This window comes from Malaclemys terrapin, chromosome 10, assembly GCF_027887155.1.
Source record: "Malaclemys terrapin pileata isolate rMalTer1 chromosome 10, rMalTer1.hap1, whole genome shotgun sequence".
Taxonomy (NCBI): Eukaryota; Metazoa; Chordata; order Testudines; family Emydidae; genus Malaclemys; species Malaclemys terrapin.
The window spans coordinates 72,847,195-72,862,752 of record NC_071514.1 but is presented as its reverse complement, the minus strand read 5'-3'; the positions used below and the strand labels follow the sequence as shown (position 1 = coordinate 72,862,752).

General features: G+C 38.3%; 1 protein-coding gene across 2 annotated transcripts in view; it reads left to right on the top strand.

Annotated features, from left to right (window-relative positions):
- BAIAP2L1 (BAR/IMD domain containing adaptor protein 2 like 1) overlaps positions 1–11,893 on the top strand; it is a 66,993-nt gene extending 55,100 nt beyond the window's left edge. For both annotated transcript variants that reach the window (XM_054041078.1, XM_054041077.1), the window contains 2 exons: positions 9,887–9,927; positions 10,999–11,893. In XM_054041078.1, the coding sequence (XP_053897053.1) occupies positions 9,887–9,927; positions 10,999–11,074 (117 nt within the window). In that variant the 3' untranslated portion in view covers positions 11,075–11,893. The remainder of the gene's footprint in view (positions 1–9,886; positions 9,928–10,998) is intronic.
- Positions 11,894–15,558: the final 3,665 nt, after the last annotated feature.

Sequence of the window (15,558 nt, the reverse complement as noted above, 5' to 3'; positions counted from 1 at the left end):
ACCCCTTGCTCCATCCCTGGACCACTTCCTATCTTCTTCCCCTGTCGAGAGCCTTTGCCATAGCCTCTTCCCAGGATCAAAGTGTATCAACTTCTCCCTCTCCAAATCTCTTCCACAGGCTCACTGCAGAGCTTCTTAGAACTTTCTGTCACCCAACTGGTTCTGCTGCAGGAGAGTTTGCTCCATTCCCTTGACAGGGCAATCCCCACCCCAGCAGGAGTCTTCCTGCAGGCCTCTTCACCAGTACCAAGAATCCTGGGCAGACTTCCTTCCTTCCACTTTCCTTCCCAAGAGCCTTGGACTCCCAGGTGCAGCCCTGCCTTCCTTCACGGAGGCTCTGTCTCTGCCAGCAGTCCCTGACTCCAGCCAGGCTTCTCTTGTTGAGAGAGCCAGAGACCTGCCTGGTTCAGCCTTTTTAATCCCCACCCCACCCCCACCCCCCATACACACACTGCAGGTGTAGCCAGGGGAGGCTGATTGAGCCGACAGCTTACATTAACAACTTCTGCCCCCATCACACACCCCTAATGTCAAAGTCTCAGCAATTGCTCTCGACAAAATATTTTTTTTTGCCAAACTGTCTCCACTGTAAGAATTATTTTTCCTGATGTCTAATTTAAACTTTTTCCTTTGGAAGCTCAGGCTACTATTTATTAAACTACCTTTAACCACATGAAATAATGTTTACTTCTCACTATTGTTATATAGTACCTCCTCTAATCTACATTTACAAGTTTGTCTACTTTTCTCTAAAACAGACATACCCACTTTCTCATGAATCCCTGTCATTTTGTGAAATTGGTTACTCTTAAGATTCTTACTAAAACAAAATAAGCATTTAATGTAAACAATTCTGTGTTGTTATTTCAGTTCAGAAAGTGGAGATGCTTCTTAGCATGTGTACTAAGGATAGATAGATTAGACATAGACAGACAGACCCATTGTTTTTAATACATTCAAAAATAACAATGTAATAAACATTAAAAACTGAGTGCCTTGCATGGTGTCAGGTATCAGAGGGGTGGCCGTGTTAGTCTGTATCCACAAAAACAACGAGGTGTCTGGTGGCACCTTAAAGACTAACAGATTTATTAGAGCATAAGCTTTCATGGGTAAAAACCCACTTCTTCAGATGCAACCGAAGATGCATCTGAAGAAGTGGGTTTTTTACCCACGAAAGCTTATGCCCAAATAAATGTGTTAGTCTTTAAGGTGCTACCAGACTCCGCGTTGTTTTTATTAAAAATTGACTCATTATTTAATTGCTAATCAATAGCAGACAGGCCTAAAATAACAATGCCAAAGTTAATATGTGTCCTTGGCAGCCTGATCCAATGGCCACTGAAGTCAGTTAGAGGCTTTCTATTGAGTTCTGGTGACACTGGATCAAGCCTTTTTAGGAAACACCACATTTTTTCCATTTCATGTCTTTAAGCTAACATTAAGAAGGGAGAGGAATTGTTTAGGAGCATAAGTAGGAATGATATTATGATTGTTTGGAAGTGAAATTTAGGCTGAATGTTGAGAGAACTTCCCAGCACTGGAAGATATTAAACCCTTGAATAAAATCTCAAGGAAGATGATGGAAAACCCATCACTTACGTCATTTTAAAATTATAATAGTCCAAGCAATTGAGAGTAATGAGCTACATTCTGCCTTCAGAAAGATCTGTGCAACCCCATATAAGTAAATGGTATTGTGTGGATATAACTGATGGCAGAATATAGCTCATAGTCTATAAAATAATCCTACACGGGCCCGGGGGAGTATTTAGACACACACATTAAGTCCCATATCCTGCCAACACGCACGACTGAATGGACTGCTTTTTTTACCTATTCATTTGTAAGCCTGGTAGTTTAGCCATTAAATCTGAATACAAACAATGCATGTTGATTGCTGAGTGTATACCTAACTCTGATAAATGATTTTGCTCAGATTGTTTCCCAAAATTCCTGAAGCAAAATACATGCATCTCAGTTTTAGCAGAGCTTCAACTACTGCTTTAATATAACAGTCTGTAAGGCAGTAGTTGAAGCTCTGCTAAAACTGCAATGCAGTGCCACAGTAAGATGTCAAATTTTAATAGTGTATAATTCCATAGTAAGTGTCTTTAAATTCCATATTGCATACCATTCTGTCGCGAATGAATAACTAAACAGAATTCACATTTAGTTACTGCACCAGAAATAAACAGAAAGCTAGTATGACTGAATTAAATATTTTATAACTACAGTAAATTTAATTAGCACTGTAAACTGTCATGTTTGTGCTTGCTAAGTGATCTGCTGGTACATATAGTAGAAATGAGAATGCCCTTGTAAATCTCCTATATTTCACATTGCTACAGTATAAGTCTCAGAACATCCTGCTGGGAAAGTGAAAAGCAGAAATTGAAAGTTTGTTACATCTTTTTGATTAATATTAAAATATTCAGTTAATGATCAATAATATGTATATGATAGTACTTGAGAGCAGTGACTTTCAGGTGGCATCAGAAAACTATAGTCTTTATCAAAGAGGTCTCTCTCTCTCTCTCTCTCTCTCCTTTTTTAATTAATGTATTAATATAATTAGATATGTGCAAGTGCCTAGATACAATGGTGGTAGGCACTTTTTTAGATTATACAAAATAGATTAGCCTATATATTTGTGACTCCATATGTGTATTTGTGGTTCTCTGTCCATGTGTATCTCAAAAATGTAGAGAATGAGCAATATTTCTGGAAATTTATGAACTAGTAAATGCTATTTTTAATAAACAATAAGTAAATATTATCCAAAACATCACATTATTATAGTATTATTTTGAAGATTTGAACTCAGGCAAAAAGATTTACATTAAACATATTAACCAGTTATAAATACAAGTTATGATGATGTATCTGAAAGTTGGGTTATTTCCTTTAAAAATAAACTAATAAAATAGTGTGGGGGGAAAAGGGGGAGTATTTACATATGAAATAATGAAGTTTGACATGCCCAGAAGGGAAAAAAAATATCTGAATTCTCCTTGAGGACGAAACAATATTTCTTTGAAGAATTAATGGTCATAACATCAAAATTTGGATTGGCATATTTTTTTAAAATAAAACACATGACCTACAGTATATGGCTGATTCCTTTAAAGAATCTGAAAATCTGCCAGAAGTTCAGCTAGCCAGGTCTCCTGGAAATGTCCTCTCTTACTACACATAGTTTCCAATGCAGTGAGCTTCCCTTTGATCCTCTGTTGTCTTGCTTAGGAGTTCTACAAGAATATTCATACATGTACAAGAAGAATTACTTGTAGACACAAGCCAAAATATATATGACTTGCAGATGCAGAAACTCAAAGATTCCCTGCCAAATGATAATGTTTGATAAATAATTCAATACCTCCCATGAAAAGTAAATGTCTGACTCTCGCAAAGGCTATGCTACGAGCTGGGGAGTGATTCCCCCGGTTGCGTATGCATACTTGCGCTAGCTCTCATCAAGATAGCAGCGTAGTCACGGTAGCAGCAGCGGAGTCCTTGGTCTAAAATAGTGCTTTTTGGATAGTAGGGATTTTTTTTCATTGCTGTTAAAGGGCTAACTGATTATTGCTAGTACATGGTGGCATTTGCTGCTGGTTTTGTTTTTCTGATATGGTTTGTGTTTTATGTATTAAAGATGCCTAGAGCTTAGACTAAGCACCTTCTTATGGTATTTATGGATTTATAAGGGGGGAGGGAATTTAAATGGTGCCGCATTACAATACACATACTGAAACTGATCTTGACATTAAAATACTGGCCTACGATATGCAATTAATAAAAGGGGATTTTAAAACCTATATATAAAATACTTTAAAATGTGACATATACCCACTTGTGTATGACTCTCCTACCTATGTATTTATTATTTTTAAAATGTTAATTTGTTATGTGAGTATAAAATAGGGGACAGATCCTGATATATCCACCAGAACTACAGCCTTAAATAGAAACCAGTAATTGAACATATTATCTGTTTGCTTATATGTCACTTCTGACAAGGCATTTAAGTGTAATCTTAATGTTTCAAAATATTTTCAGACATGGAAACAGAATTAGTTGGTTTTTAAAAAAAAAAAAAAAATCAAAGCATTACTTCTCCTTCCTCCTGGCTTACATATTCCTTTAGGGATGAACGTTGCTTTTTTGGGATGCATGACCATTCTTTCAGTGCAGGAATGCTAGGGGTGCAGGAGCACCCCTTGGCTTGAAGTGGTTTCCATCATATACAGGGTATAGTTTCCTTCAATGGCTTTCAGCACACCCACTATAAATTGTTCCAACGCCACTGCTTCAATGGGTGTAATAACAATTTATACACTTGAGCATGACTACAACGCCTAATATTGTACATGTAAATGTTCTTCCAATAGCCACACTGCATTTGTTGTTAAACTCTGTAGACAGTTTTGCTATTACTTTGTTTGCTTTTGGATTTATTATTAGATGTGGTAAACAGCTGTTGTTGCCAGTGGTGCAAATAAAATCAATTTCTTGCCAGTACCGGAGGTGGGGGGAGGCCACCAACTAAGGGGGGCATGTGACCCTCCATGTGACTCCTCACCGCCCCAGCCCAGGGCCCCCACGCTCTCCCCATCCCGTCCCCATGATCCATCCCATGTTAACTTGGAGGGGGGGCTCTGTCCTCCTCCTGCTGCACCGGGGAAAGGAGCAGAACCCCCAGCCCTTCCACGGAGCTGTGTCTCCGTCTGTGTACTACAGACTTAACAGCAGCCCCACAAGAAGACAGTACTGGGAGGGCGAGGCTAGGGGCAGGTGGTACAGCCATTGGAGGAGCTGCTGACGTTCTGTTCCTTTCCCCAGTGCTGCCCCTCCCAGCGGGGAAAGGAGCAGAACCTCTAGCCCCGCCCCCAGCCCTCTCCTCCGGCAGGGTTGCTGCTGTGTCTTTCTGGTACTCCATACCGGCTATAAATAGCTTGCTGGTATGGCATACCGGAGCATGCTAGCATACTTGCACTGCTGGTTGTTGCTGACCTGCCAGATGTTTTCTTTATTTGGAACAGAAGATGTGACTAGCTGCTATATATTTCAAGGAAGAAAAGTCATTCATAAATTCTATAGCCCATACATACTCTTTTAGTAAGAAGACGTCAAGTACTTCCAGATTGTTCACTGAATACTCTAAGCAAACCATTTTCTAAGCTACTTTTGAAGCCATACTTCAAAAAGTGGTTTTACTTACTTACAATGATAAGTAATGAGTTCTGTTGCATAGAACTGTATGACCTCACTACCTTGTAGGGTTTCTAGGATAGCTTGCTCCTGTGAGAATAAAACTGCTTAAACTCCATAAAACGGATTTCCAAAAAAATAAGATTTATATTTAGCTTTGGGTGAATTTGTAAATCACTACAATAGAACCTCAGAGTTATGAATTGATCAATCAACCACACACCTCATTTGGAACTGGAAGTATGCAATCAGGAAGCACCAGAGACGAAAAAAAGCAAATATAGTACAGTATTGTGTTTAACAAAAAAATACTGGAAAAGTTTTAAAAGAAGATTTGACAAAGTATCTAGGAACTTCCAAAATAATTATGTGAACGAAGCACCTACATTATGAAACATTTGGCGTTTTCATTTTTGGATGAAGAATAAATGAGCCTTAACAATTATATAATGTCAGAATTATATAGTGGTTCATTTATTCTGTGGCTAACTGGTGAGTCCTACTAGATCAACATGTCCTTTGACTATGATCACATTTGCAATAGTTTTAAAGATTTATTAGCACAGTGGAAGTTGCTAAGCAAGCAGTACAGTGAGTTCTTTGCCATGTGACAGGGAAAGAGGTGACTTACTGTAGTTCTGTTAAATTATTGCATCAGTTAAGTTGTCTCAGCAGAATTGTGCTGTGTAGTTTTTCATGTGGTTAATTTACCTCTGGTGACTTTTAGAGACTATTCATTTTAGGTGATTTTTTAAAATTAATAAACATAATGATAGTGGCTCCTGTGTTGTCATTGCATGGAAAAACCCAGAGGAAGAGCAAAATCACCTGTAAAATTCTGGCGTGTTCCCCTTGGGTAGTTAGAGCTACATGTTCCCTCAGAGGAAAAGATGGGTTTATAGCCTTAGAAAGGAGAGAGGGGCACTACGGGCAAGCTCTGTGGATACAAAATGTACATAGGGAAAAATGAGTTCCACAGCTCCTGAGGATGTGATCTTCATCACTTCTGTCTGGGGTGCCCCGAAGGCCTGACAGCAACATTTCTGCAATGCCCACTTGCTGCCCCCGACCTTTTCCACTCCAGAAGGAATAGAAGTTGTAGAGAGAAATCACTGCCACTTACATCAGAAGGGAAGCCAGCTGTGGAGAGTCATGCCTGCTCTATGCCCCTTGCCTACTCCAACTCCTTCCCTTAAAAGAACCCACAAAACTCAGACCAAGTGGAGCTCACACTGAGGAGCTTGTGCGTATTCAGGGAAAAGGGGAGCACAATGTAGAGTTACTTACTTACTGCCTGTCCCTCCCTCCATGTAACACCAGGCTGATCTAGAATATTCTGCACTATTCAGTTAGTGTTCAAATGGAACAATATACAACAGAATGCAATTTATACTGAAGCACAATTTAACTCACATAAGTATTTTGACTTACAAAGAGTGGATAGCTGAGTGGTTTAGGTATTGGGGTTTTGCTTCTGTGTTCTTGGTTTAAAGCTGAGGCAATGAAAGTTACTTTCACTTCATGAAAACTCTCACTCACACAGACCTTGGGAGACAGGTCAGTCCTCACTTACAGACAGCCCCCCAACCTGAAGCAAATACTCACCAGCAACTACACACCACACCACAGAAACACTAACCCAGGAACCAATCCCTGTAACAAACCCCATTGCCTGCTCTGTCCCCATATCTACTCTAGCGACACCATCAGAGGACCTAACCAGGGGCATCTCTATGTATTTTGCTGCCCCAAGCACGGCAGTCAGGCGGCTTTCGGCGGCACGCCTGCGGGAGGTCCGCCGGTCCCGCGCCTTCAGCGTACCTGCCACTGAAGCCGTGGGACCGGCGGACCTCCCGCAGGCACGCCGCCGAAGGCCACCTGACTGCCGCCCTCACGGCGACCGGCAGGCCGCCCCCCACGGCTTGCCACCCCAGGCACGCGCTTGGTGCGCTGGTGCCTAGAGCCGCCCCTGGACCCAACCACATGGGTCACACCATCAGGGGCTCATTCACCTGCACATCTACTAATGTGATATATGCCATCATCTGCCAACAGTGCCCCTCTGCCATGTACATTGGACAAACCGGACAGTCTCTACGTAAAAGAATAAATGGACACAAATCAGACATCAGGAATGGTAACATACAAAAGCCAGTAGGAGAACACTTCAATCTCCCTGGACATTCTATAACAGATTTTAAAGTAGCCATACTTCAACAAAAAAAACTTGAAAAACAGACTTCAAAGAGAAACTGCAGAGCTACAATTCATTTGCAAATTTAACACCATTAATTTGGGTTTGACTAGGGACTGGGAGTGGCTAGCTCACTACAAAAGCAATTTTCCCTCTCTTGGTATTGACACCTCCTCATCAATTATTGGGAGTGGACCACATCCACCCTGATTGAATTGGCCCTGTCAACAGTGGTTCTCCACTTGTCAGGTAACTCCCTTCTCTTCCTGTGTCAGTATATTTATGCCTGCATCTGTAATTTTCACTCCATGCATCTGAAGAACTGGGATTTTTACCCATGAAAGTTTATGCCCAAATAAATCTGTTAGTCTTTAAGGTGCCACCGGACTCCTCGTTGTTTTTGTGGATACAGACTAACACAGCTACCCTTCTGATATTTCACTTCATGGAGCAGAAAGATTCCTTACAGAACAATTACATTTAAAAGGATTAGTATAGCAGCCCAGATTTTAAAAATACTTCATTTTGATGGGAGGGAGGCGTGTTTGTTTAATAACAAGCAACCCATGATTCAGGCTATGATACACCAAGGTATTTAAACACTTTAAGGGTGTGAGCAATCTCATTGACTTCAATGGGACTGTTCATGCACATAAAGTTAGTCACATGCTTAAGTACCTTGCTGAATTGGGGCCTAAATGAGTATGGATCCCTAAATACCTTTTCACCCATACTGGTGAAATTAGAAACCACACATCTAGATTTAACTATATTGATACAATTGTTTAATGTACATAAAAACAAAGGTTTTATAGACCCTTGTTTACCAATCCAATTTTCTTTCTAACAGTTGTATACTTAAAAAATTAAACACCTAGAATACCCATGCAAAGGAAATGCTTAGTGTAAACCAAATGAGGACTCATTTACTGGTTGACAATCATGTATTCCTATAATTTTATTCAAGTGTGTGTGTTCAAATATAAAACAGTAATTTTTCATTTTAGCAACTGCAATTTTTCATCATCTTTGAACTGCTGTTTCGTTCTTCAGTTGACAACTGTTAGAAGCAATATGATTGTTTATTTTGCAGTGTACATTTATTGAACTGATTTATGCATTGACTTATACGGTTGATTTAGTATAATTTTTCTCCCTAATAGGCAGTATAAAGGGGAACTAGTTTAATGGCCTCAAGAAAACATTTCAGATATGTGTCTGAAATGTCACTGCTGCTATAGCTTTCCTTATCTCAGCTGTAAAACTGACTAGTATAACAACATTATGGCAGTGCAACACTGCCATCTTTTGGGTAATTATCTGAACTTCACAATTGAATATGTATTTCAGGAGGAAAAGTAATGTACAGTACCAGATATTAATTTTAGCCAGACAGTAATATTTTTTGTCTCATATTTAAATATGTGACCGTTAATAGTAATGAAATGGTAAAGATTTGGCTATTCACATCCTTTCCTTTTTATTGTATCACACTACTACAGATAGTGGAGAAAGCACAGATGCATGTAAAAATGATATTTTTTTCAGTGCAAAAGAGTAATGGAAGGGTCTGATTCTGAACTCAATCCATTGCAACTCTGCAGTAGCTACACTGAAGTAAATGCAGCTAGAGTGCAACCAGTATAAAACAGATCAGAATCGGTGCCCTACTGTTTTTAATTTCAAACCTGCAATTAAATTGGGTGTCTTTACTTTTTACATGATTTCACAATGCATCAAGCAGATATACTGATTATATCCTGTTCATAGAAATAACATCTAAAATATGTATTTGCATTCTTACAACTGAGCAAGTCCAGACCAGCCATTAATGCACTGGTGTCTTATTGTAATCACTAGCATTTTACAAGTTGTGTGTTATGTTAATGACTGCTGCAAGTAATGAAGCTCATAAATTTAGAGGAATGAATTGTAATATGCTACAATAGATAGATATAACATCTTGGGATTCTTAACCTGTCAGATCAGTAGATTTCTCCCAGCCTATTTTAGAATCTTCTTTTACTTATTTGATTAATGTTTTTGTTCCCATGTGTTTTTATAACTCCTGATTTGATCTATATGCTCAACTAGCAATTACATGCAGGTAACCCATGCAGACCTTACATTTGAAAACAATAGAAGGGTAGTATTTTACAGTGAAGATCTCTGTGGGTCTCCATGTATTTGATTTTTTTATTTAATTTTCTACGTTTGATATTCAAGCATTGGTCTTACTGGTTTTTCTTCTCCGTATCCCTCTGCATTTGAACTGCTATTGTCCCTTCCTATTGGCTGAGTATTTCATTGTGCAGCCAAATAATGTGGAATAGTGAATGTTGGGAATACATAATTTATTTAAATATAAATTTATTCTTGACTATCAAACACCTGCAAGCAGGTAGCTTATCTTTCTAAACAATTTTCAGAATGATGTGATAACCTGTATAATAGTGATAACAGCCTTTCTTTCCTTTGCAGAAACCTGTTATAAATGGCATTATAAAACCACCTTTCCTAAGGTATGTTTTGTTTAGCGCATGTTAAAATAACAGGCTAATGTAGTAGTAGTTGGTCGTTATCTTAAAAGGAAAATAGGTGTCCATTTTGCAGTTTCCCCTACTGGGCAGCAGTAAAAAAGCAAGGCACACATTACAAACCAGGCTTTCACTTAGGAGCAGGCTGATGATCCCCTATGAAGACTCTTAGGACATGTCTACACTGCAATTAAAAACACTGTGTGGTCCAGGGAACTATAGCCCAGGCTCCAGCACAAGTCTGAACATCTACACCGCCATTAAACAGCCCCTCAGTACGAGCCTGCATCAGCTGGCACAGGCCAGCCACAAGTTTTTAATGGTAGTGTAGCCATATACCCCCCGCCAAGCATAGTGGGTCCCTTCTGTGGCAAAATAAGGGAAATTAGCCCCAATAAAGTCAATGAGATTTTTCCCATTACATGAAAGGCAGCAGGGTCAGGCTCTTAGTTTGGGGTGAAACAGAAAACAAAGGATTGGGAAAAAAAAGCAATGAAAACATCACTCCTGTTTCAACCAGTTTTAAGGAAGTCCCAGATATGGAAAATGAAAGCTCCTTGGGCTACACGGATGAAAAAGGCTTTGCTCTGTTAAGAGCCCTCAAACTGAACCCATAAAAATTTTTTCATTCTAGTTAAGTTAAAAAATAATTGCAAAGTGTCTTGTAGTTGAAACACTCATTTTATTCTTCACGTAAGGGTCAGTGCAGAGAAGGAAATGTAAATTTTAGTCTTAAATTGTTGCATAATACAGTTTTACCGCAGCATTTAATTCCTTGTGTATTTTGAATAGATAGAAATTTGTGTACTAAAAATTCAACCTGGGAACAAAATCCAAATAACTCCCTGAAATAAGTGCATGCAGACGATGGCCTCCATTCAACAAAGTACTCAAGGCATATACTTAAATCCATCCTTATTCAGTAAAGCACATAAGCACAAGTACGTACTTAAGTGTTTTACTGAATGGTAGCTTATGAGAGTTACTTTTTAGTCATGCTACTCATATATCTTGTCTTGCCCTCACACTGTAGTAATTTTATATTTCTTTTCACAGCGGAGAAAATCCTTTTACCACTGTGAAACTCCGACCAACAGTAACAAATGACAGATCAGCACCAATAATTCGATGAATATAATATTCATGAAAATATTTTTACTCCCTGTAAACACTATGTTCAGCAATATGATTTACAAAGGCTGTTTATTTAAATGTAATTAGTGTACAGTAGGAGAATATTGGAGTGGATTTCTGATTTTAACAATCCATCTGCTTTCTAAATGAGGTAATTGCTCTGGGTTAAAATGTTTGAGAATTTTGGCTTGATTTTACACTACATGCCTTTTTTAGGAAGAAAGACAGTTGTGAAAGTATGGGGGAAGTTTGAATACTGTAGTTACCTGCATACTTAATATTTTATCAAAATGCTGTCTATCTGTTGTATGGAAAATACCATGGATAAGTTTGTGCTTAAGTCTGCATATATTGTTTAGTAGATATATAAAAGAAAAAAAACTGAATTTTTTTAATAAAAGGAACAATGCAACTGTTGCCTTAATACTAAGAGTAGAAGTTTGACTGTATAAAATGATTATGTATTGCATTGTTTTGTTTAAGATAGATGTCTTAGGTTATAAATAAATATTTATCCTCTAAGAGCTTAGACAAATGTAGTATGCTTTGCTTGATGTTAAAATGCAAATTATTTGATCTGAAGTGTCAGCATAAAGCTACTAAAATTATACAAAGTCTGACTTTTAGTTCAGTAATGTTTTACTCTGAAAAAGGAGTATCACTGTTCTAATGAAATAACTATTTAAAGTGGGGTGGGGGGGGAGACACCCATTTGCAATACAGTACTATCCTTAAGAGGACCATGTCTACTGAAATTTGTCAAAAACTTGTTTTATAAAAAAAAAATTAAACAATGTTGCCACAATTTTTCTTCAAATTCCAGTGCAAACAGTTGTCTTTTAACAAACATTCCCCCTGTGTATCCCTAAGATTGCAGCACTCAAACTGACAACTTACTTTTGTCCATAATTAGAGAAATGTGAAAAGTAAATTGGATTTTTAAATTTTTTGTAATAAACCTAAGTGATGGTAGTAATATAAGTAAACATTGTGTTGCCTATAGCTAAGTAAACACTGCCCCTTTAAGAAATTCAGTTATCTTGTCCATCCCCCTGCCACTGCAGGATTGTTCTGAACATTGTATTTAAAGGGGTATTATATCGTTATATTTAATAGCAATGTTACAGGCTTGGTGGTCTGACCACAGAAAACTGAGTTCTAATCATGGTGATACTGATACTTTGAGCCCCTAAATCCTCACCTGTGCCTATCACCCTACTGCCCCAGAGTCTAATCTCCTAAAAGAGGCAGAGTTGGGCCTTCTCATTTCCGGTAAGTAATGACCAAGGAAAAACCCTGGTGCTGAAAGGCCAGTAGCCACCTACTGAATGGTGTGTTTCACTCTAACTCTGTTGACGCAGTGATCCACCAGAGTTCTAAGCAGCACTGTACTGTCAAGGTGCCATTTCCCAGATATGTAAAACACAGATTTGACTACTTTTGGTCATTAAAATCCCATTGTATGTTTTGCAAGAGTAGGGAAATCTGCACCAGGGTACTGGTCCAATTCTAACTTGAGTATTACATTTTGCTTTGTGTTACTGCAAGAGGAATGTAGGATCACTTGGATACCATGTTTCATCACTCCCTTTGAGAAATTGGTATGTATTGTTTCTGTAGGCTGTAAATAGGTAAAGTAATTCTTATATCTAGTTTGTAAAGTGCTTTGCAATCCTTCAGCATTAAAAGCGCTATACAAATGAAAGATGGTGGATTTGTACTCATGGATATTCGCTCTACTTTGAAAAGGTCAGGTACAGTGATCTGGAAAGAGATTTGTATAAAAAGCTGTCTAACTATGAAACAATAAGTAATTATTTGAAAAGTCTGAGGGAAACTGGCAGAAAGGTAAAACAAACACCAGAAACTGCCCTGTCTGATCGTAGCCAATAGGCAAATATTTCAACAGATGTAAAGCTGCTGTGCTGTACCAAATTCTGCAATATTAGACCATAGTCCGACTCCCTAACCATACGATAATCCACTTATGTCATAGCACTTGAAAAACCATTGGCCCACATGAACATTTTAAAGCTTTGTTAATCAGCAGCCTTATCCTTTTATCTCTGACCCTCACTTGTGACCTAGAAGGTTGCAGAATCAAGCTCTTGCCGAACATTGACAATGTATTTTTGTACAAAGGTGGCCCTGCATCATCTCTGGTGTCTGTCTGTAGGTAGTTACATCTTCTGTAATTTTTCAAAAAGAAGGGGCTAATGTGGATGTCCTGACCAATGCTCTCACTCTACCTCTGAGTATTGGTAAAGGCCCTCTGCTAGCATTAACAGTTAGAGCTTGCATATCATTGCCACCACACTCTAGTTAATTGTGAAACACTTTGGAATTTGTGGAGTACAGAGTACTTTTTATAAAGTATAGTTTTGTAAATATTGAACATGTCTATTCCCGGTGTCCATTTCTCAGAAATGGTTAAGTTATATAAGAAAAAGCAAACAATTTAATGTAAGTAAGCTTCATTGATCTGTTTTAATACTCAGTTGGTGGTCTTAAAAAGTTATGGATGCAACAGTGTATTTCATGGGCCTGAACAATGACTGTATGTTAATAAGCAAGAGAATGCACTGCCTGCAGGGATTACAGATTTCAGGCACCAAATAAAATACAGTACTGAATAGCCAGTACACTTTTAAAAATAGCTTACATTTTTATCAAGTGCAACACAGTACGGGTAGCTTTAGTTGCTCAATCAGATAGTCAGCTTGATGAAGTACACTCAGACATTAGCGCTTCTGCCTTGGAAAATACATCACTGTAGAAGCCTCCTATTAAAATCTGGTCCATTAACTCCTTTCCCACTAATGCAAGATTTTTCTGTAGTTACTTAGAATATTGTGAAGTCTGGTGTTCAGTGTCTAACAGGAAGAAAACCAGGAAAGGGTTAAGGGGTGCCTGCCTGTCACATGATTCAGCAGAGGTTTAAAGCAAAAGGTGAATCCTCCTTTTTCCATGGCAGAGAGGTGCAAGGGGAAAGCCTCAGAGGCCCTACAGCCTGGTTTGGTCAGATAAATAGCTTTGTTATAAGTTACTTTGAGTTTTGTGTCAAATAAATTTGTGCCCTGAGACAAGGGCCTAGAAGATTTTGGTGTAAGCGATAGTTCTTTGCTGGGCTGGGAGAGAGCCCAATAGCTTTGTGTCCAGAGTAGCTGTGTCCTCTACCTACACCTGAAAGATGTCTGTCAAACTGTTGAGGGAAGTTTAATCTTAGTCCATTACTCTACATGAGACCTCATTCTATAAGTAGCAGTACCTCTAGTAGTAATTCTTAATGTGTTTATTTTTTATAGTTGTAATTCTTCCCATTTCTTAGCCAAAGTACATCTGACATTCAGGAAAGATTAAAATGAGGCTCTGGCTCTGATTTTATTACTCCTGACCTGCATGTTTAGCTATGAGGAACTCACAATTTAATAGTAAGACTCCACTATTTGCCTCTGCAGCCAAAAATTGCAATGCTACTTAATATTATAGCAAAAAGCAGGTGTCAGACCTAGGTATCTCAGCATTTCTTTACAGTTTATCTTCCCATTGTTTGATTATTCTTCTAAAAAATGCAAGCTAAAATTTAATCTGATTTGTTACTTTCCACTCATGTTTCTAATCTGTCTTGTTTCCTTGATATTATTTGTTGTTCCTCCTCCCCACTGAACTTCAGGCGACTCTTAAAATCAGTCGGAGCATTTCCATTGGACTTAAAGGGCTTTGGATCAAGCACTGAGAATTTTTATTTCTTCATCAGTCATATCAATGAGGTTATTTAATAAGACCTGATGCTTTTTCCACTTTACCTTACATTTATTGCCCCAGCTATTTCAGTCCAACTGCCAGTCTTGCTTAGCAAGCCAATGAAAATTGCAAGATTGAGCCAATATCAAGTTACAAACAACCATTTTTCAGAGATTAAAATAGGTCAGATCATGCCAGATAAGCTTTTTGACAGGTTAGGTTATGTTATGTATTTCTAAAAATTAATGCCATTGGATTCATTAAGTATGGTATGAAACTATTTACTGCTGTATTATCTCTACCTCAATATTTGTGAATATCCATTCTGTTACTCATGTCTAAACAGATTTTGTTTACAAGAAGTAGAAAAAAGAAAGTAGTCTAAGACTTCAGGTCTTTGAAGTGAGAAAGTACAACAGCATATTTTATGGTGTCTTGAACTTCCCCAGAATTTTCCAACTTGTGCATGTTAGTGTCTCTCTACATATCTTAACTTCCTGAAATAAGTTCCTAGTACTGCTGTATCCTGTGGAGCATATAGTCAGAGCTAGTCCAAACAAAAATTAAAAAAAAAAAAAAAAAAACCGATTTGAGACTTCAAGGAGTTTGGACCAGCTCTATAGTTGGTCAAAAAATGCAAGAAGTTGACATGAGAATTAGTCTTTCCCTCAACTCTCTTCAAAATTTGAAAAAATGTTGACCAGCACTGGTCCTCAGTCCCAACCTGCCCCAATATTC